The sequence below is a fragment of the Ceratotherium simum genome, chromosome 23, assembly GCF_057802395.1.
Source record: "Ceratotherium simum simum isolate JZ-2026a chromosome 23, ASM5780239v1, whole genome shotgun sequence".
Lineage (NCBI taxonomy): Eukaryota > Metazoa > Chordata > Mammalia > Perissodactyla > Rhinocerotidae > Ceratotherium > Ceratotherium simum.
The window spans coordinates 3893636-3914690 of NC_141922.1; the positions used below are offsets into that span (position 1 = coordinate 3893636).

The 21055-nt window shown below is 41.6% G+C and overlaps 1 protein-coding gene across 7 annotated transcripts in view; it reads left to right on the forward strand.

Annotated features, from left to right (window-relative positions):
- PTK2 (protein tyrosine kinase 2) overlaps positions 1-21055 on the forward strand; it is a 282896-nt gene that overhangs the window by 173859 nt on the left and 87982 nt on the right. For all 7 annotated transcript variants that reach the window (XR_015555941.1, XM_087447406.1, XM_087447405.1 and 4 more), the window contains 2 exons: positions 4425-4455; positions 9380-9432. Coding sequence is in view for 6 of the 7 variants with exons in the window: in XM_087447406.1 (XP_087303532.1) it covers positions 4425-4455; positions 9380-9432 (84 nt within the window). In the remaining variant the exon portion in view is untranslated. The remainder of the gene's footprint in view (positions 1-4424; positions 4456-9379; positions 9433-21055) is intronic.

Consider the following 21055-nt stretch of genomic DNA (forward strand, 5'->3'; position numbering starts at 1 on the left):
CCTTTCTGGGCCTCAGTTCTCTCATCTGTAAAACACAAAGAGTGGTACCTATCTTCTGTGGTATTGGGGAGGACAAATGACCTCATATATGTAAGAGGCTTGCAGCTGTGCCTGGCACGTACAGTATTCATGAACTTTAACTGTTGTGCCTGTCGATGCAACTAGTTGCAGTGTGATCTTGACCCAGGGTATGAACCTTGACTTTGAAATTCCCCATCTGTAAAAGAATGATACTGACTTTATAGTGCGGTGGATGGGTCCACAACAGCCCCCATAAAGCAGCCAGCTGGGTGGCAGGTTGATGCAAGATCCCTGACAGTATGCATGTGTGTGACTAGGACCGCTACAGAGGAAGGAGTCTGGAGGGGCCGAGTGGCGTGTGTCCGGGTAAGCAGAGCTGGGTTGAGTAGTGAAGAGGATGTAGAAAAGTACAAGCAGAGCAAACGACGAAGCGCTGAGCTCCTGGTGTGGACACAGCAGGAGGCCCTGCCTGCCCAGCAGTTGGGGACTCGGTGTTGACAGAGCAGTTGGAAGGAGGGGTGGGGGTGGAATACGTCTGTGCGCGCGTGCATGCGTGTGAAGCAGAGGAATCATTGAAGCCTTTATTTAAAAGTTAGTGTCGTGATGTGCTCTGAAAACAGTAGCTAAAGCCATAAGCCAAAAGGCCAGGAAGTAAGTGTGTGGATCCCAGGACACGGCTGATCTGGCAAAGATGTTTTCCCACTAAGATCAGACCAATAAAGCCTATTCATTTATTTTTTTTTCTAAAATATAGTGTAAATAAAATAAAATAGTGTATATTTTATCATAGCTTTCTTTATGTGAAATATAGTAATGAAATTGCTTTTAGAAATGTCTAAAGGCTACTCTCAGTTAAAACTTTTTCAGCCATAAGCTCTTGATTTTTCACTTTGTGCTTTAAACAAGTTTGTACCTTACAAATATTATTTAATTATATGTTTTGGGAGAATTTCTTGACAGAAAGATTGTATTTTGTGAAAAATGTTAAATGTGCCATATTGTGAGGGAAGGGATGCATACTTGTAATCATGACACAAAACCCAGAAGATATGAAGAGCAAAATTGATGGAGTTCATTGTATAAACATGAAAATGCTTCTTGTAGTAAAAGAACATGTTTTAAAGCCGTAAGACAGAGGGGAAAACATTTGTAACACAAGCAATGAAGAATTAGAATCTCTTATTTTTCAAGTGTTCTTCCAGCTCTTCTTTTTTTTGCTTGAGGAAGATTAGCCCTGAGCTAACATCTGTGCCAATCTTCCTCTATTTTTTTTTTGTACGTGGGACACCGCCACAGTGTGGCTGGTGAGTGGAGTAGGTCCATGTCCGGGATCCAAACCCATGAACCCGGCCGCTGAAGCAGAGCGTGAGGAACTTGAACCACTCGGCCACTGGGCTGGGCCCTCAGCTCATTTGAATAAGGCAGCTCAGTATAAAAATGGGCGCCTCATAGAAGAATGGACATACAAATGTCCAGTAAACATAGGACACAATGACAGATGCCATCTTATGTTTATTAGATTGGTAAAAAGACTGACCATACAAGACTGTTGGAAAATGCACTCTCACGCTTTGTTGGTATCAGTGGCAGTTGGTACAGCGTTTTCAGAGGACAGTGTTGCAGTAGCTCCCTGTCCAGTAATCCACCTCCTAGAAATCAGTCCTGCAGAACCACTGACACAGGATATTCACCCTATGCTGTTTATAATCGCACAGAATTGGACACAACCTAAGTGTCCACAGGCTGGGAATTAATAAATAAATGAGGGAACATGCGTACTTGATACAATACTGTGCAGCAGTTCATAATGATGATAGCACTATTTTGGGGTTAAAAACCTACGTGCACAAATGTATGTATATCCAAACCTGTGTATGTGAATTTATAAGCATGAAAGAAGTCTGGAAGTCTGGAAAGTTAAGTGCCCAGCTGTGGACAATGAATACTTCTAAGGAGGATGGAATTGTATTTGAAGCAGGGGAGGGAACCTTCAACTTTTTCACTTTTTTTCCACGTTATATACCTTTATGATTTTGATTTATTACAATGAATCTGTACTAATTGTTTAAATAAACAATAGATAAATGCTGTTATTCAAAAATTAAAAGTATCATTTCTAAAAATAAAAATAAAAATGTAAGTTAATACAAAGTTATGTCCTTATTCCTAAAGAATTTATCCAGAGAAATAAGACACAAACCATGTGAATGACATGAAAAGTCATATGTTATTCATTCAACTTATAAATTGAAAAGAATGTTAAAAATTAACTCCTAGAATTGGGCATTTTAGTTAGTGAGTGTTTATGTTTTTTATAATGCTGCTGCTAATAGTGTCTGTTGCCATTTTTCTCAATATTCTGTTATTTTTTTGCTTCCTGAAAATTTACTCTCTTAAGATCCTTCAGTTGTTAATCACCTCATTTACAGCCTTCTTTCTACTCCTGCCCAAGCTACTTAGGAAGTCTCTATTAACCAAATATTTAATAACTGGTTTCTTTTTCTCTCCAAGGAAGTAGAAATTTCAACAAAGAGTGCAAACAATTAGAAATCACAGATGTGTCATTTGAAAGGCCATATTATTAATTAACAGTGTTGAGTGTGGTTAAGATGGTGGTAATAGCATTCATGGGATAGTAAACTAATAATAGGATTTTCCGATTATTCTGACTTTGGTCTTCATGGTATAATAGGTTATTTTGCTTGAAATTTGGATGTCAAAAAGTCAGAGTGAGGAAGTTTGGATGGAATTCCTGCAATGTATTGGATATTATGCAGTGGTTGTATATATTCTGTGTTATTTAAGCTTCACAACTATCCCTGCAAGTTAGGCAGCACGATCTCTGGGTAAACAAACAGTTGTTCAGAAAGTCACTCACTTGGGGTCCGAGGCTGATTTAATTCTTCATTTACCAAGCAGTGGTCTGAGAGCCTCCTGAGTGCCAGAAACTCTGCTAGCTGTTAAGGACACCTGTGGGCAGGGTAAGTCTAACCTTCAAGTAGTCTGATACATGGAAGTGCTCTTACGTACGCTAAGCAGAAGCACAGGAGGGCCATTCAGAGCCCCGTGGAGTGTTCCGGGGAGAGCTGCTGTGAGGAGAGCTGCTGTGAATTGAGCTTTGAAAGGTTGAGAAATGATATTTCCACCAGAAGTAAGAGCGGGTGGAAGTGTGAAGGCAGCATGATGCATTCAGGGAAATACAATATGCAATCCCAAAGGATCAGGAAACAGTAGAGAATGAGACTGGGGAGACCTTGACAAGGGTAACTTCAGTGGCCTGGGGGGTGGAGGGAACTGATGGGACTGAGTTCAAGGGCAAATGAAAGGAGAGGAACCATGGACAGCAAGGATGACTACGCAGGGGTGTTAACAAGGAACTGCCTAGGAAGGTGTCCGAGAAATGGATGGTAGATGGGCACCTACCCACCTGCACCCCACAACCCTGCAGACACACCCAAGGATGGGAGACAGAGCAGCGTTGTGTGCCAAAAGAATCAAAGCAGTGCTTTGTGGGATGAGCTGAGGTGCTTAAATTTCATCCTAAAAGCTATCAAGAGACACTAAAATTTTAAGCAGGAGAATGACTTGATGAATTTGTATTTGGGGAAGGTTATGCTGGTAGTAACTTAGCCCAGGGATGAGTTACAAGAGAGGATTGATCAGTTAGGAGCCTGTTAGATTAATCCAGATTAAAGAGATGAAACCAGAGGGGCTCCAGACTTCCTGGTTCACAAAAGGCGGAGTAGGGAGAGCGAGTCCCCCAACCGCTGAACAGAGTCCTCAGCTTCGTCCGGCAGGAGGCAGTCACTGCGCCCAAAGTCACGAGCCCAGCCCAGTCATTGGTGGGGGCTGACCACCGTCGCTAGAGGCTCCTTGGCACACTCTCCATGGTTGTGTTCACGAAACTCCTCAGGTCACCACTCTGCAGGCCTGCTTGGTTCCTTGGCTCCTCTAGTACGTGGGTTCTTCTGGGAGCTGCACATCCTGTGGATTTGTTTTCTTTGTATTTCTCTGTGTTTACTGCATAGGTTTTGCTGTCGCTACTAGTGAGCGTTTTTATCAAAATGCTGAATGTTCAGTCCCTTGGTAAGAAATGTTGACTTTGATCATAAGAAATCCTTCATCTTTTAGAGTCTCCTGGGGAGGAAATCTCTTACCAGTTTATCACCATAGTGCTTTGTTTTGATTAGGCAGTACCTTTTAAACAATATGCACCTACAGTCAGTTTATGTTTGTTATCAATATTGAAAATAAAATCACGAAAGCCTAAGATAGACATTACTTCCTTTAAAGGTTATTGCTAAGATACTAGAATAGGACCCATCCTTCCCTGATTTCTACACATAAAGTCTTTTCAAAAGGAATACAAGGAACCTCATCTCTTTCTCCTTTTTTTTCCCCAGAAGGTGAACGGGCTTTGCCATCAATACCAAAGTAAGTGCTGCTTTGTGCATGTTGTTATTCGGTTGTGTTAGAAACTGTAAGGAAATCACTGTGCTTTATAATCCATTTGCCTGAATCATCACATTTCTACATATATGATTGGGGAACTAGAAAACAAATATTTCCAGAAAGAAATCAAATCAATTGTAAATCATGTTTATGTATTTGGGTTTAATCAAAAGTTTAAAATGAATTTTCTCTTTAAGTTCAGTAGGGAGCTCAAGAAAAGTCATAGTGATAATGCTGTGGAGGCCTGTTGCTAAACAGTCACATTATAGTCATCGCTAATCTTTATAAGAACCTGAAAATAGGTACCATTCTGGCTGTTTTACAAGTGAGAAAATTAAAAATAAGAAACTTATGTTTTTACTTGTTTGTGTCATGCATTTCATAGTAGATGTGTTGATATATAAAATTAAAAGAATTAAATAGTAATGCCAAAAGAACTTATTTAGTAACTTCTCTGTTCTCAGCCAGTGTGCTAGGAACTGGGGACCATTTGAAAGTTAAAATCTAGACATTCAGATATACAGGTAAACAAACAATTATAGCTGTGTGCTGAGTGCTCACCGGCAGAGAATACTTCACCTCGAGGGCCCTGGGTATAGGGTCAAGAGGGTGAAACCTGGGCATCATTTCTGTTCTGTTGCTCTCCCTCTTCTCCATCGCCAGTTCCCTCATTTCTGCTTCCTAAATCTATCAGATGAGCCACTTCTCCACCTTCCCACTGTCCCTCCCCTGTTTTTACTATTGTTATCACCTCTCTGGGCTACTCCGGCAGACTCAGGGTCCCCAAGACCACCCCCAGGTTCAGTGATTCTCTAGAAAGAACTCCCTGGACTCAGCATATAATCATGCTCACGGCTGTGACGTGTTACAGCAAGAGGATACAAAGCAAGACTGGGGAAGGCGCAAGGGGTGGAGTCCAGGGGAAACCAGCGCACGCTCCCAAGAGCCCTCCCAGTGGGCTCACACAAGACACACTCATTTCCTCTAGCAATGAGTTGTGATAACGTGTGAAATACTGTCTTCCAAGTAAGCTCGTTAGAGACTTAGTGCCTGGGGGTTTTATGGGAGTCTGGTCACGTCCGTACTGTTGGCCTGGCATGTACAATTCTAGATGCTCAGAAGGAAAGCAGAGGTTCAACATGAACTCTATTGTTTGTATAAACAGTTTAGGTACAGCAGACCACCCTTATTAGTTAGAGGATGGTGGGAACCCTCCTAAAATCCAAGTTCCCAAACACTAGCCAAGGGCCAGCCTCAAAAAATAGCAGTCTCAGGCCCACTAGGTTAACTTTTTTTAATTTTTTTGGTAAGGAAGATTAGCCCTGAGCTAACATCCGTTGCCGCTCCTCCTCTTTTTGCTGAGGAAGATTGGCCCTGGGCTAACATCTGTGCCCATCTTCCTCTGCTTTTTACGGGACACCTGCCACAGCATGGCTTGATAAGTGGTGCATAGGTCTGCGCCTGGGATCAAAACCTGCAAATCCCGGGCCGCTGAAGCAGAGTACGCAAACTTAACCACTGCGCCACTGGGCCGGCCCCTACTGCTAGGTTAACATTTTTCTGCACACCTCCTACCCATCTTCGTCTGACCAGTTTTGCCCATCGTCCATCCATTCTTTGTACTACAGCGTGAGGGAGCTTTCTTAATTAAAGCCATTGCGTGACTTGCTGTTGCACTGAGGATAAATGCAAACACCCTTAAGCTAGCTGGCAGCATCCCGCACGATTGTTCCCCTGCTAGCTCCTCCAGCCTCGTTTCACCATTCTCGCTCTGCTCTTCAGCTACATTGAACTGTTTTCAGTTCCTGGAGTGAACTGTCCTTTCTTTCCCTCCAGGTCTTTTTAAACGCTCTTTCCAGCATGACCCACTCTTCCTCCATCCCCCTTGTCCTCAGTTAGGCCCTGCTCATCTCTCAGGTATCATCCTTCATCACTTCCTCTGGAAATGATTCCCCAGTCCTGGAGAGCATCCCTGTGTGTTTTCCCCTAACACCTTCTACTTTGCCATAGTACTTATCACATTTTAAAAAATTACCTCTTTGCTTGTCCATACCCCTGTGGCCTCGTTGATGGCCAGGGTCATGTGGCATTGTAGGCCTGACACTGGGCAGTATCTGGCACATAATAGGTACACAGTAGCTGTGCAGGTGAGTGGAGGGATGGTAAGACCAGCTTTCTCTTAGCTTTTAGGCAGTGTGTTTCACAAACTCAACAATATTTAATAGATATTTATTAATGTCCCACATCAGGCCAGGAACTAGTGCTCAGAGTATCTTCAACTGTGGAAAGTCTTTAAGAGATGACTTTTGAGGATTAAAACATACAGGAATAATAAAATAGATATAGAAGTGAGTGAAGAAGGTAGTAAGTTAGAAGTGCTAACAGATACTAGAAACACTGAATAAATAAAACAAACTTTAAAAGAGCAGAATTTCCACAAATCATAGAGCAGCAATTATTATTGCTATTGATCAGAAAAGTGGAAGGCCCTCATACCTGAAAAAAAAGAGGGAGGAAAGGGTTTACAAAGCCTTGAGCAAGGAGATAAATAGGCAGACAAAATCAGAAAATTGCAACTCTCTATCAGAACAGATTAGCAAACACTTAATTATAACTCTAAAGATAAAGGGAAGGAGAACATCAAAAATAAATATAATCACTTCCTTTTAACCACAGCTGCACAACACATAATGGAATAAGTTGTGACAACAGCAACTTAGAAGAGGAAGGGGAAAGGAATGAAACCTGCTTAGACTAAGGGAACAAGAGGCTATCAGGGAATGGACTATCTCATCTACGAGATCTTTTATACAAACTTCATGGTACTAAATGAAAAATCAGAACAAAGACACAAATGATAAATAAAGAGAAAACTGAGAAAACCGTCATAGCCACCAAACTGAATTGGCAGTCCGAAATACACAGGACAAGAAACAAGGGAAATACAGAACAACTGAAAAGCGATAAAACGGCAGCATTAAACCCTCATGTATCAGTAAACACTCTACATGTAAGTGGATTGAATTCCCCAATCAAAAGACACAGAGTGGCTACGTGGATTAAAAAACAAGACCCAACAATTTGCTGCCTCTAGGAAACACATCTCAGTTCTAAAGACAAACACAGGCTTAGAGTGAAGGGATAGAAGACAACACTCCAAGCTGATGGCAAACAAAAGAACGCAGGTGTTGCCATATTTATATCAGACAAAGCAGACTTCAAGATAAAAAAGACAATGAGAGACAAAGAGGGGCAGTATATAATGATAAGAGGAACACTCCACCAAGAGGACATAACACTTATAAATATATATGTACCTAATACAGGAGCACCAAAGTACATAAAGCAACTATTAACTGACCTAAAAGAAGACATTAACAGCAACACGATAATAGTAGGGGACCTTAACACCCCACTGCCATCAATGGATAGATCAACTAGACAGAAAGTCAACAAGGAGATAGTGGAACTAAACGAAAAACTAGATTAGATGGACTTAATATATATAGAACGCTCCATCCAAAATCAGCAAAATATGCATTCTTCTCAAGTGCACATGGAACATTCTCAAAGTAGACCATATGTTGGGAACCAAGGGAAACCTCAATAAATTTAAGATTGAAATCATGTTAAGCATCTTTTCTGACCATAATGCTATGAAACGAGAAATCAACTACAAGAAAAAAGCTGGGAAAGGGACAGAAAAGTGGTGAAATCCATGCGGTTGTGAGAAGGTTGACCCACAACGGCATACACAAATATGGTGTAGTAGAGGGACACACCCATGTTTTGGCAACAGGATATGGAAGCAGACGACGTAAACTGCTTATGAATGTGTACCCTGTGGCTTCCCAATAAATATGGTTCAAAGATAGTTATGATAAGTCATGTAGCTGCAATAGAAGAGAAACTGGTGAAGTGTTAGAAAGCTACTTTGGTTAAACTTAAAAGATATAAGATTTCAAATACTTAAGGAATTCAATAAAAGGAACACAATTTTACAGCTCTATGCTATAATCGTTAATTATAGAGGCTGTACAGTTGCATATTGAATATTTCTAGTTCTCAAAAATGATATACTATTTTAAGTTCCAACATTTCCTAGTATAAATTCTATATACTAAGAAAAATTTCTGTTTACTACTTCTGTGGTAAATGCTTCTGTATCTGGAAAAAGTTTTCTTTTATAAAAAGATCAAGGTAACTGACATCTGAAGACTATGGGGTTCCTTTTTTCTCTGTGTTTTGTGCTTTCCAAAAATTTTAAACTGAACTATGCTTGCATTTTTTAAATGTTGCTGAAACTTCTGGCCAAAATTTTATTTTGTGTGGGTGCATACGTAAAACACTAATGTTGTTGAATCATTTCATGAAACAAGTGACCAGATACATTAAGCTTACCTCTTTCCAGTCTGTAAATAATAATAATATATATTTAATGTATTACCTGTTTCTTTACATGCTCTAAATGTAAGAAGGACCAGTCATACCACAGTATTTCAAATTATGTTTTAGAGAGCAAATTTCAATTCCAGAGGTTTTTTTCCCTCTATTTTGTAACTTTTGGGCAATCCCTTGCAGTCTAGCATTTAAATTTAAAATTTTACCCAACTCATGTACACCACATTAAATAGTTTGCAGTGTTGTAAGTGGCTGTCGTGAGTTGCTTTCTCAGAGCAGTTCAGCGTTCCTTCCGTTGTCTGTCTTAATTCTTGATCTTGAAAACGTGACGAAGTCTGGTTAAGTGCCTCAGGGAATGGAGTCCGATTTTGTAAAAGTCACCCTCTACATTGTGTAGTCTCCATGGGAAATGGCGTGGTCTTCCTGACTCTGGGCAGCCCTGTCAGCGTGAGCACGGTCATCTGGGCCCGAGTGCGGCACTCACAGCTCTGCTCCTCTCTTACAGGCTGGCCAACAGCGAGAGGCAAGGGGTGCGGACACACGCCGTCTCCGTGTCAGGTGAGAGGCTCAGCCAGAAAACCTCACAGCGAGCGGCAGGGTAGACGCGTTTACACCAGTTGTGGTAGGAGGATCCCGGTAGATTAGATGTCTGTGTGTTGTGAGTGTGGTCACTCCTAGAATAGCTTATAAAATTTAAACAGTCTGACTACCCCAAGTTGCATAACTTTACCATCATTAAATACATTTAAATATGGCTCATAGATTTTTTTTAGACAAGATATGTATGTGTGATACCAGATTACTCACGAGATTATATAGAATTCCAAGTTATTTTTCAGTTTTAATGTCATGTTAATTAGAGTGAAAATTTTTAGTTTGAAGTTGCCATTATAATTTATCTTTGTAATTCAGGAGAATTTAAGAGAATATGCTTGTATATTTATTGTTTTTTGAGTTCAGGAAATGTGAAACATTTTCAAATGGTTTTTGTCTTTCACAATGAACATAAAATGGTGTTTGAATATTGCTTTTTATAAAATACAGTTAAGATACTGGCGTAAGCAGCATCTTAACTATTGCTGGTGTGATGAGTCTGTGTACTTTGCTCGGTATGTTTTCAAAATATATGTGCCTTTTTTCCCCATTTAAACATGTGGAAAATAGAGGAAAGGGGGGAAAAGGCATCTTCTAAGGACCCAAGTTTGGTATCCTAAAATACATTCAGTGTGTATACATACATGCAGATATACGTGTATATCTGTACACACACATATATAATCTGTTCTTAGATGTATATGTTACATTTCTAAAATAATAAGTTCCTAATAACTCTAGTATTTGACAGTCTGACTTAGAAGAAACCTAATTCCTCTTAGTTTAATTTACCCTGAGTTAATTTTTCCTGAAATTTAGTTTTGTGTTTTTGCCTAGTTGATGACTGGATACTTTTTTAGTATTCTTACATACAAATGTAACTGCTTATGTTTTTATTGTGCACAAACATCCCACAAGTGCTCTCTCAAGAAATATTTGTGCTTTTATTTATACACTGAGCACAGATGCTCTAGTGATGAATTGTGTGCAACAGATGTGTGTCCGAGTGCCACAGCCTAAGAAGTCATTGTTGGCTTCCTAACGGGGTAGAGAGGAGTTGTGAGTGCTGGAGCTTGCGCTCTCGTACAGTGTCAGACGCCCGCGGGCTGCGGGGTGCCCAGCATGTTCTGGAATCAGTGGTCAATCATGCTTGCCCATGGCCGTCTCTGGACCCTCCTAACCCCAGCAGTGGCGCGGAGGCACTAAGTGGTGCTCAGCGTTTGCCCTTGTTGGTCTCATCCCTTGTTCAGTCCGTGGTGAGACAGGAGGTTCGGCAGACGTAAACCAGGCCCTCAGGGAGTTTGTATCTAGTTGGAGAGAGAAAGGCCGCCGAGTGCCAGCATGGGGAGTGTGGGGAAGGATTCTGTCTGTCAGCACAGCCTGAGTCCAGAGGAGAGAGCGGTTGCTGGGCGCCAAAGGACGTTCTGTAGTGTGTTCTGTGGAAGAGGTGAGATTTGAGCCAGTGTTGAATGATTCCTGGTAGTGCTCTGGTCCATCTCCTTACCGGGCTGAGAGCAGTTTTAGGAGTGAGACCCAGGAAGCGCTAACGTCCTTTGCTGCCGTGTGTGCCTCGAAGAGGTGCCACAGTCACTCCAGGTGGAGGAGAGAGCCAAGGCGGCCTCTTAGGTTCGTCAGGACTCTTCAGCTAGTACTGAAGTAAAGTAGGTCCTCACAGAACCTTCAGATCTTGCTCCTTCCCCCTTTTTCCTTATCCCTTTTAATCAATGTCCTCAGTTCTTCAGGTTTTAAACATCAGAGATTTTTTAGCAACTGATCATCATCAAACCTCTGGAATTTTACCTCTCCCAGCCAATCCCTCTCTCATGATTCTGCCTTCATTATTTCTTCCTGCTTATCCCTTAAGTAGAAGTTCATACTTCGGTCCCTTCTCTGTATCAATTAGTTTGATTGCTACCACATGTGTTTAATTTAAATCGGCATTCTCTGGTCAGAAACTTTCCGGAATAATTGACAATCCATCAGACAAAGTTTAGGCTCCTCGGCTCGGCCCTCAAAGTCCCTCCATCATCTGTCCACAGCCTCCCTTTCCAGTCCTCCCCTCCTCCCTTCTCCACATTGGTTTTCAGCCAAATGCAGCTGGGAATTTTGCTCCCTCCACCCACCTTCTTAGCTCTGTAGTTCTGCTCAAGCTGGTCCGTTGGCCGAGATGTTCGTTTCATCGTCACATGTCTGAGTCTTTCCATTCTTCGAGGTCAGTAATACTGTTTCGTATGTGACTGTCACTCTGGTAATTTACGGATACAGGTAAGGGAAGAACACGCAGTGTGCAGTGGATGTGTAGTGACGGCACTGATTTGTTTAGATGGCTGTTGACGCTCACTCACTCCACCTGCTGCTCACTCACTTCGGTGGAACTGGACTAACAATCTTTATATTTTCCACAAAGACTGTAGAACATAACATCTTACCAGCCTGGTCAGCCAGGAGCCTGTGCCTTAGACTTAACCCATCAGCTGTTAGGTTGATACCTAGAAAACCAGTACTGTTACTAAACCCCAAGGTTGTTTCTTTACCCAGCAACCTGGAAACCCTGCAGCATGTGGGTGTGGTACTGTCACTCCGAGGGAGAGAGCCCCACTGCTCCGGATCCCTGCGGAACTCCGCATCTGCTTCCCCCGCAGCGAGTCTGTTCTGTCTCCAGGCTAGTGGGGTGAGGCTGCAACCTGACTCTATGCCTGCCATGATTATATGCTTTTCTGTCATGCTGCGTCTCATTTCACCTCTAACCAACCCTACAAGATGGATATTATTCCAATTTTACATGTCCCATTTTATGTTAATTCAGTCGACAAACACTTATGGGGCCTGTTGTGTGCCAGGCACCATTCTGGATGCTGGGGTATGACAGTGAATAAAGCCAAGCCCGTTCCTTTATGGACTTGACACTGGGGAGGAGATAGGCCAGAGACCCTGAATAAAAATAAAGCAGGTACATCGAGAGCAAGGGGTAGGGCCTGTTTATAACTGTGGTCAAGGAAAGCCTCTCTGAGCAGGTGGCGGGCGGACAGGGACTGAATGACGTGAGAGATGCAGTCGTGCAAGTCCAGGCACCAGCAGGGGTAGTGGAGAGAGCAGGGGTGGAGGGCTAGGAGTTGCAGTGGGCAGGGTAGTCAAGACTCAGGAGCTTGGCCAAGGTAGCACACAGCCAAGAGGTGACAGGACTCTTCATTAAGCATTCGCTGTGGTATGCGCGGGAGGAAATATTATCTTGATTCATCCCTGTGACAGCCTCACCAGGTCTTTATCATCCCCCGTTTCACAGGTATGAGGAACAGACTTCAGAGAGTAAACAGACTTGTTCAGTGTCACACAGCTTGAAAATGATGGACCTAGGACTGGAACTCCGGTCCTTATTGCCCTCTAGGCCATGTTGCTCAATACCGATTAAGGGAGTTTACCCTAAGTGCAGATGAAGAAGCATTTGGGAAGATGGAGAAAGTGGGACTTGTCTAACTCCCCTGTTTCTGTTCACAACCGAAAAGTTCTTACCTGATTCTTCAAGACCAGGTTCAGATGTTACCACCTCCTAGAAGCCTTCCCTGCCTACTCCAGGATTCCTTCCCCGGAGTTCTCTAGCCCAATGTACATCTCTCTATTGTGGATAATCTTTAAATGGGTATAAGTATTTTAGAAACTTTCTGTCCACTGGACCACAACCCCATCATAGGCAAAGACATGTTCTCTTTGTCAGTTTATTGTCTGGGACATAAGTGCTTAGTAATTGTTTTTAAATAAATCAGTGAATGCCTGAGCAAAGTATGGAGCTGTGCTGGGACTTAGGGGAATGCATTCCAGGGGTGAGTACTGAAGGAAGAAAGGCAGGGATACTCAGAGCTAGCAGTGGCTTTAAGAGTCACTGGACTCTCACATGATTCCCTCTGAGCTTATCACTGTCAATTGTTCTGGACACTTTCCTAGGAGGTTTTGGACAGGGGGCGTGGAGGCTTGCCAACAGGAAGAATGAAAGTCTGGATAACTTTAGACAGTTTTCAGCTCTTGCTGGATCCTTGGTTGGGAAATAAAGCAATATCCTTACATTCCAGAGACAAGATACCAGGCTCTCATTCATATTTCATTGCAAAGTAAATGTAGTGATTAAATCATCTTCAGTGAGATCACAATTACAAATGATGTTGACTATATGGAGAATTTATCTTTGAAATCTAGACTAAGTTTCTCTATAAAAGTAAGTATAAGATGAATAGATTTACAAAAATATGTAATAAAACAGTACATTTCCTTGGGCACATTATTCTGAGAGCCTAAAGGAATTTTTCATCCTCATTATTAAGTTTGTAGGAAACTTGTGCTTATTGTAGGGCTCAGGTAGGACTTGGAGCTGAGAGGCCAGTGCTTGTGATAAGGAGTCTGTCAGTGTGATCAGAGGGGGTGGCCTGGACCAGGCATGGGTGCTGGAGCAGTGTTTGTTGTATGGGTGAAATTTCCCCAGGCGTACAGATACCTCCAAGGAAAATCAGTGAATAAAGCTGAATTTTAAATGTTTCGAAGGCATAAACTCTGGTTTTTGGTTGGTTGGTGTTTGTGTTTTAGGGTTTTGTTTTGTTTTTTAATAACCAGGCCCTTAAGCTGTAAAACCTTAAATGTGACCGGAAATACAGGGTAACACGTGATGGTAATGCCGATATGTGGTGCATATGGCTCTTGTTAAGTGTTTGAATCATACACGGTAGGAATGGAGATTGAAAACCATTTTCCCTTTTGTATCTCTGTCGTGGAGACCAAGGTAATGACCTTTTCTGTCAGTAGAAATGTTTGGTTTGATTGTTTCTGCTGAGCCCTTTGTGATGAACAAATAAATCCACCACTTTGTGATGATACTTTTTCAGTATTTGTTGCAAATTTAACAAAAAATTTTTTTTTACTTTGTAACAGATTCTTTTGGTTTAGTTGTTAATCATGCAGCATCATTTCGTTTATATGAGATTACTTATAGGTTTTTGAAGTTAGTTACTGAAAATTATTCTAAACTAAAATATACTTAACAAAATAAATATTATTTGCATTACACTGCTTCATTACAAATTCTAATACAACTACTTTATATAGGCAAAAGTAGTTTTTAAACTGTCAAGCTCTGTAAAATACATGGTGGTATGTATACAGTCCATAATAATTATTGTATTTTTTCTCTTTTTTCCCAGGGTCTCTGAAATACTAGGGCTGTTATTCATTCATGGCTGTGTCACTGCTTTGTAAATATAAGTAGTTATTTGCCTATGAATGAGCTCAGAGAGTATGCCTGGCAGATTCACATGCATTATCTTGTTTAAACCTCAGGACAGTCTTCCTTGTAATATTTCCACTTTACAAATGAGGAATTAAGAGTCAGAGATGAGGTGGCTTGGCCTGGTTCATATAGTAGTAAGTAGTAGAGTCTGATTAAAACCTAGATCTTGGACTCCAAAACCCGTTGTCTTTACATTAGACCACACTGAATCATTCGGAAAGCTTGATGACGTTCATGTGTGGAAAGGAGGAATACCTTGGAAGAGTTTGGGTATGATTCCATTGTAGTTTTTTCCTCCATTTATCAGGAATAGCATAGTACTGACTCATTTCTGATGCTCTTCAGTTAAAATTCAAACGTCTGCCCTGTATTCAAGCTTGAAAGAGTTTCTTTTGTCTGGTGTACATCCTAGTTTCACTTTTGATGATGCTGTGATTTACGAGGTAGTCTCTGTCTACTGCTGAAAGCTTGATTGAAACGCTAGCTTTTAGGAATAAAAAAAAAATTAATCAAATCAATGCTACTGATTACTTTTATGTGCACAAAGTGGTAAGTATTGGGGGGTTTTGACATGTTACTGGAAATTCTTCTAATTTCAACAGTCATAAGTAGGATTCTGTAGTGAATCCGGTGTTAGGAGAGACTTTAGCCGCTGATAGGCTTACAGCTGTCTCTGTGGGTGTGGACAGGACGGCTGATCGTGCTGTGCATGAATACAGAAGTGAGTCATCAGAATATCCCACTGTGCTGCCTCGTTTCTCCTAGCCCACCCTCTCCCACCATTATTACATCGTTTGAACTCTCTTTGCCTCTGTTGAGATTTTAGCATCCCCAAGAAGGGCCCAGAGCCAGACTGGCTTCCTATTCCTCACCCGTGAATTGGACTTAACCAGTCATTGGCAGACGTGTAGATAGACTCTTGGAGGCCCCCCCTGGCAGGGAGCAGCCAGAGACACTCAGTTGAAAAAGAGCCCAAATGAAAAGCAGAGCAACAGTGAGCACAACAAAAGTCTGAAGAGGATATTTATTTTTACAACTCTCCAGGCCACACAAATCTGTTCCCTGAGCCCTGTGAACTTGGTTCCCAGAATAAAGAGTATGCCCACCTTCTCCCTAATTGCCCCCACATAATAAGGGGCAATACACTGCTTCTTGAGAGACTTTGAACAAGAGTGTATTTTTGTCTACATGAAGTTATGCTTCACAGTGGGCAGTGTTTGGGTATACTTGGCTTATGAACCTTCTTAATCCTCTGGCTAACATTATTAACACAATAATGAATAAACGTTAATAATTTTTTAAAAATCTATTACTAAAATACAGGAAGCCCAAGTATCATCTTGTTAAATATAAAAACAAATGTGCTAACATCAAAAGGCCCAGTTATTTTTTTCTTCACAGAGAAAAATTTTAAAGGAAGACTTGAAACTTTTAAAATATAAATTCTAGAATTTGATCTCAAGGCTCTTCCCCCCTAGTTTGTAGCATGTCATGGCTGCATAATAATTGTGGAACTTATTAAAATCAAACCGGGGCCAGCCCCGTGGCTTAGCGGTTAAGTGCGCGTGCTCCGCTGCTGGCGGCCCGGGTTCGGATCCCGGGCGCGCACCGACGCACCGCTTCTCCGGCCATGCTGAGGCCGTGTCCCACATACAGCAACTAGAAGGATGTGCAGCTATGACATGCCACTATCTACGGGGGCTTTGGGGGAAAAATAAATAAATAAAATCTTTAAAATCAAACCGCATTAGTCAAGACAAATATATTTGATACTTTTACCAGCAAGAAGCCGTATGAATGAATGGATATTGTTATGCTTCTGAATTTTGAATTTCTTTAACTTTTTGTCATGGGAGATTTCAAACATATACGGCAGTGGAGAGAATACAATTGTATAATGACCCTCCAAGGACTCCTCACCCAGATTCTGTAGCTACAAACGGACGGCCAGTCTTATTTCATCTCCACCTCCGCCTGCTTACACAAACACATGTTCCCACAGTGATTGTTGTAAAGCACATCTAAGGCATATTTCATCTATAAATATTTCTAAAAGATAAGGACTCTTCCTAACAATATTATCATATTGCAAAAAGTTAACAGTAATTCCTTAACACCAGCTATCCAGTTAGTGTTCCAGTTTCCCTGATGACCACATTTTCACACTTGGTTTCATACAGTCAAGAGTCAAACAAACAGGCTGGTTGAACTTGGCTTGCTGCATCTCCTGTCTCCCCCTATATCTGTCAGCTAGGTCTCCTCCTTTTTTTTTCTTTTTTTTTTTTAATTGCAATTTATCTGTTGAAGAAATTCTGTCACTTATCTGTTGTTCCCCACACTCTGGATCTGGCTGATTATGTCTCTGTGACATTGAGTTGAATGTGTTCCTCTCAGGGCCCTATATTCTTGTGTTTCCTATTAGCTGGTCGTTAGGATTGAGAGAAGTTTGATTATATTTGGGCTCAATGATTTGTTTTGTTTTTACAAGAACATACCATAGGTGATATACATAACATCTGACTGTCTCTCTTTGTGACATTAGGACTGATCGGTGGATTTGGGCAGTGTGTGATCCATCCATTATAAAGTTCCTGTCAGCGTTTTACCTATTGGCTTTAGCAGCTACTGACATTCATGCCTAGATTTCATTAGGGGCCACAAAAGGGCAACATGTGAGTTCTGTCATGTCTTCTTCATTTATTTGGCTATTGTACTTCTAAAGACCACTTTCCCTCAGCAGCTATTCAGTTACCCTGAGGAATTGTTCCTACTGGAAAGACAAGAAAACTGCCTTATTCTTTTTATTTGCCAGTTTTTAAAATAATGAGTTGCCTCCCTAGCCAGATGTTGTTGTTCTGTGGGGTTTTCTTCTTTAACCATCATTATGAATCTGTGGGTTTTTATCATTGTAGGTGAGGGGGTTCCCATGAGCCGCCTGGTTGGATGATTTGCTGGAAGGACTGTTTTCCCAGAACACAAGTCTCACCCTTCCAGGGATCTCATTGTATTTCATGCCCTAACTATGCTGGTGACTTCCAAGCTGTCGTCTCTGTTCTGTATTCTTCCCTGAACTCTAGACTCTTGCAGCCAACTGCCTCCTCACCCTGTTGGCTCTCATGTCTAGTGAGCATCTCAAACTTAACATATTCAAAACTGAGCTCCTGATCCTCCCTCCAAGCATGATTCTCTCACTCTTCTCCTCTCAGGAGGCAGCAGTTCCTTCCTTCTGGTTGATCAGACCACAATGTTTGGGGTTATTTTTGATGCTACTCTTCTTTCTCCTCCCGTATCCAATCCATTGGCAAATCTCGACTGGCTCACGGGGCCGGCCCCGTGGCTTAGCGGTTGAGTGCTCGCGCTCCGCTATTGGTGGCCCGGGTTCGGATCTGGGCGTGCACCGACTCATCGCTTCTCCAGCCATGCTGGGGCGGTGTCCAACATACAGCGGCTGGAAGGATGTGCAGCTATGACATACAGCTATCTACTGGGGCTTTGGAGAGAAAAGGGGGAAGAAAAGGAGGAGGGTTGGTGGTAGATCTTGGCTCAGGGCCGGTCTTCCTCAGCAAGGAGAGGAGAATTGGCATGGATGTTAGCTCGATGGATGTTAGCTCGGGTCTGATCTTCCACACAGACACACAGACACACACAGCCACACACACACACACACACACACACACACAATCTCGATTGGCTCAATCTCCCAAATATATTCACAGTCCATCTTTCCATGCAAGTATCCTTGTTCAGGTCACATGACTCTCCACCTGGATTAGTGCAGTTGCCTTGCAGTTCTCCCTGCCCACCTCTGCAGAGCCCATCTGTGTTTCTGATGTTTGCTTTGCCCCAGCTGGTCTTCTCCGATTGTGCCCCGCCCTCTCCTTCTGCTCCTGGAAAGCTTTTTGTGAATGATCCTTCGGTATTTAGAGTTGCAGCCCCAAAGGAAAACACTCCCTGGCCCACTTCTCCTGTTTTTCTCCATAGCACTTATATGTTGACATACCACGTAATTTACTTACTTTGTTTATCATCTCTTCCCCATCCTAGAACATAAGCTCAATAAGGTAGGAGTTTGAGGGCCTATTGCACTGCTGTCACCCCTGCATCTACACGGTGTACCTGGCTCATAGTAGGTGTTCAACAAATGTCATTAATCATCTTGAATAAAATAATTCATCTTGAATAAAATAAAAGAAGGGTCCTAACACCTTTTTTTATAATGTGGAATAATGTTCTTGGTATTACTCAAGAAAAGTTATATTTTTAAAAAAATTATTTACTTTTTAAGTTAGTGTAAAGAATATTCAGCTCAGTTTAGAAATAAAATAAACAGTAGAAAAATAGGAATAGCTGCCACTTACAGAGTGGTAGCCCTGTGCCTGGTGTCCAGGGAGTCCTCTCTGCAGCCCTTTACTTAAGGAAGCTTATATTACCTCATTTACAATCAGAAAACAGAAGCAGAAGTTGGATAACTTTTCCAAGGTCAGAGAGTAAGTAGTGGAGCCAGCAGTATCCGAATCCAATACATGCACCTTGTATTTTCATTTTTCCATAAGTTCACACTTAGAGAATGGTTGTAAGAAGAGTAAAGTGAAGTCTCATACATTCTTTACTCAGATTCACCATGTGTTGATTGTGGCCCACTTGCTTTATCCTTTGATCTGTTTTTTTCTTTGAACCATTTGAAAGCAAGTTGCAGACATAGTGTGCCCCTTTACTTATAAATATTTCAGTGTATATTTCCTAAGACCAAGAATATCCTCTTATACAGTCACAGAGTAATTATCAAAATCAGGGAATTTAATACTGATAGAATGCCCTTATCTTTTCCAAGTCCATGTTCGTATTTCATCCCAACAACGTCCCACATACAGTCATGTGTCCCTTAATGACGGATACGTTCTGAGAAATGTGTCATTAGGTGATTCTGTGGCTGTGCAAACATCACAGAGTGTGCTTACACAAACCTAGATGGTACAGCTTGCTACACACCTAGGCTGTATGGTACCAGTCTTATGGGACCACCATCATATATGTGGTCCATTGTTGACCGAAACTTCATTATACCGCACATGACTGTAGTCTTGCCCCCTGCCCCCTCCTCCCCTGCAGTCCAGAAATCCATTTAGTCTGACACAGTCATTCAGTTTTCACGTTGTTAACCAATAACCACAGAAAGCTGTAGTCTCTTGAGTCGTCATGTAGGAAATTGAGTATGTGATTAGGGTGGCTTTTCAAATCGAGGGAGGAAGATGAAATAGTCATTAAATGTGGTTGGAATCACAGCATACCATTTGAAAACATTACTAAATTGTATGTTTCGGTTTTTCTCGTTTGTGCTCCTAACATGTTGATAATCTCCATAAGTTGTTGTCATCTTGATGCTGACCTGTGCTCCCCCTAGGCCCACACCTAAAGTCCTGATCTTTCTTGATAGTATCCTGTGGATCTGCGGTTGAATTCTGCATGCCACCTGTGTCTTTTCTGTCACATGTTCCATGCATCCCTTGTTCTGGCTTCGTTTTGACATAATCCGCTGTGGCCCTTTCCATGCTGTAACTGTTGCTTCTCTGTTTACTGAGCTTTGTGCTCCTGGAGGGCTGGGACATGTCTTGTTGATCTGACAAGTGCCTGCTATAGAGAGAGTTGACTTTCAGATGAGTTTTAAGTATATGAATGAACAACCTGTGTATTCAGACACCTTCATCACCAGTTTTTTATGTTATGGTAATTTATTTAGGGTCTATGAGTCTGTGTCTTTCTTAATGATTTGGGGCAAATTGCTCGTAAAGCTCTTTCACAAATCAGGATCTGCTAGTTTTCTGCAATTGTTTTCTTTATGGTTGAATGTTAGATGTTCACAAGAATCTTGAATTATTTATTGGTCTCTGTTTTTTGTCTTATTTCCTTTGGTTTCAGTTTGATTATTTGTAGAGATACTTGTACCTTCACTTGGCTGCCTCTGCGGAGCCAGAAAACTCTCCTTATGTCTTGCTAAAAAGTTTCTATATCTAGTGCTAATCGTTGGTAAAAGAGGAAATTGCATTTTAAAATATTAACATGTTTTTTTAAAACTCAGGTCAATCATAGTAAGAAATTGTGTGCCAATGGTCAAATAAAAGCATTGCAATTTTGTATTTGTTTTTATAGATATGCCTTAAAATGTAACATATGTTTTCTTTTATATTGAAATAATTTGTTTCTATTTTTCTCTTTCCTCCTCCTGCCTCTTTATAAAGGAGTCAGTCACTGCCAGCATAAAGTTAAGAAAGCTAGGCGCTTTCTCCCTTTGGTCTTCTGTTCCCATGAACCTCCTCCTAC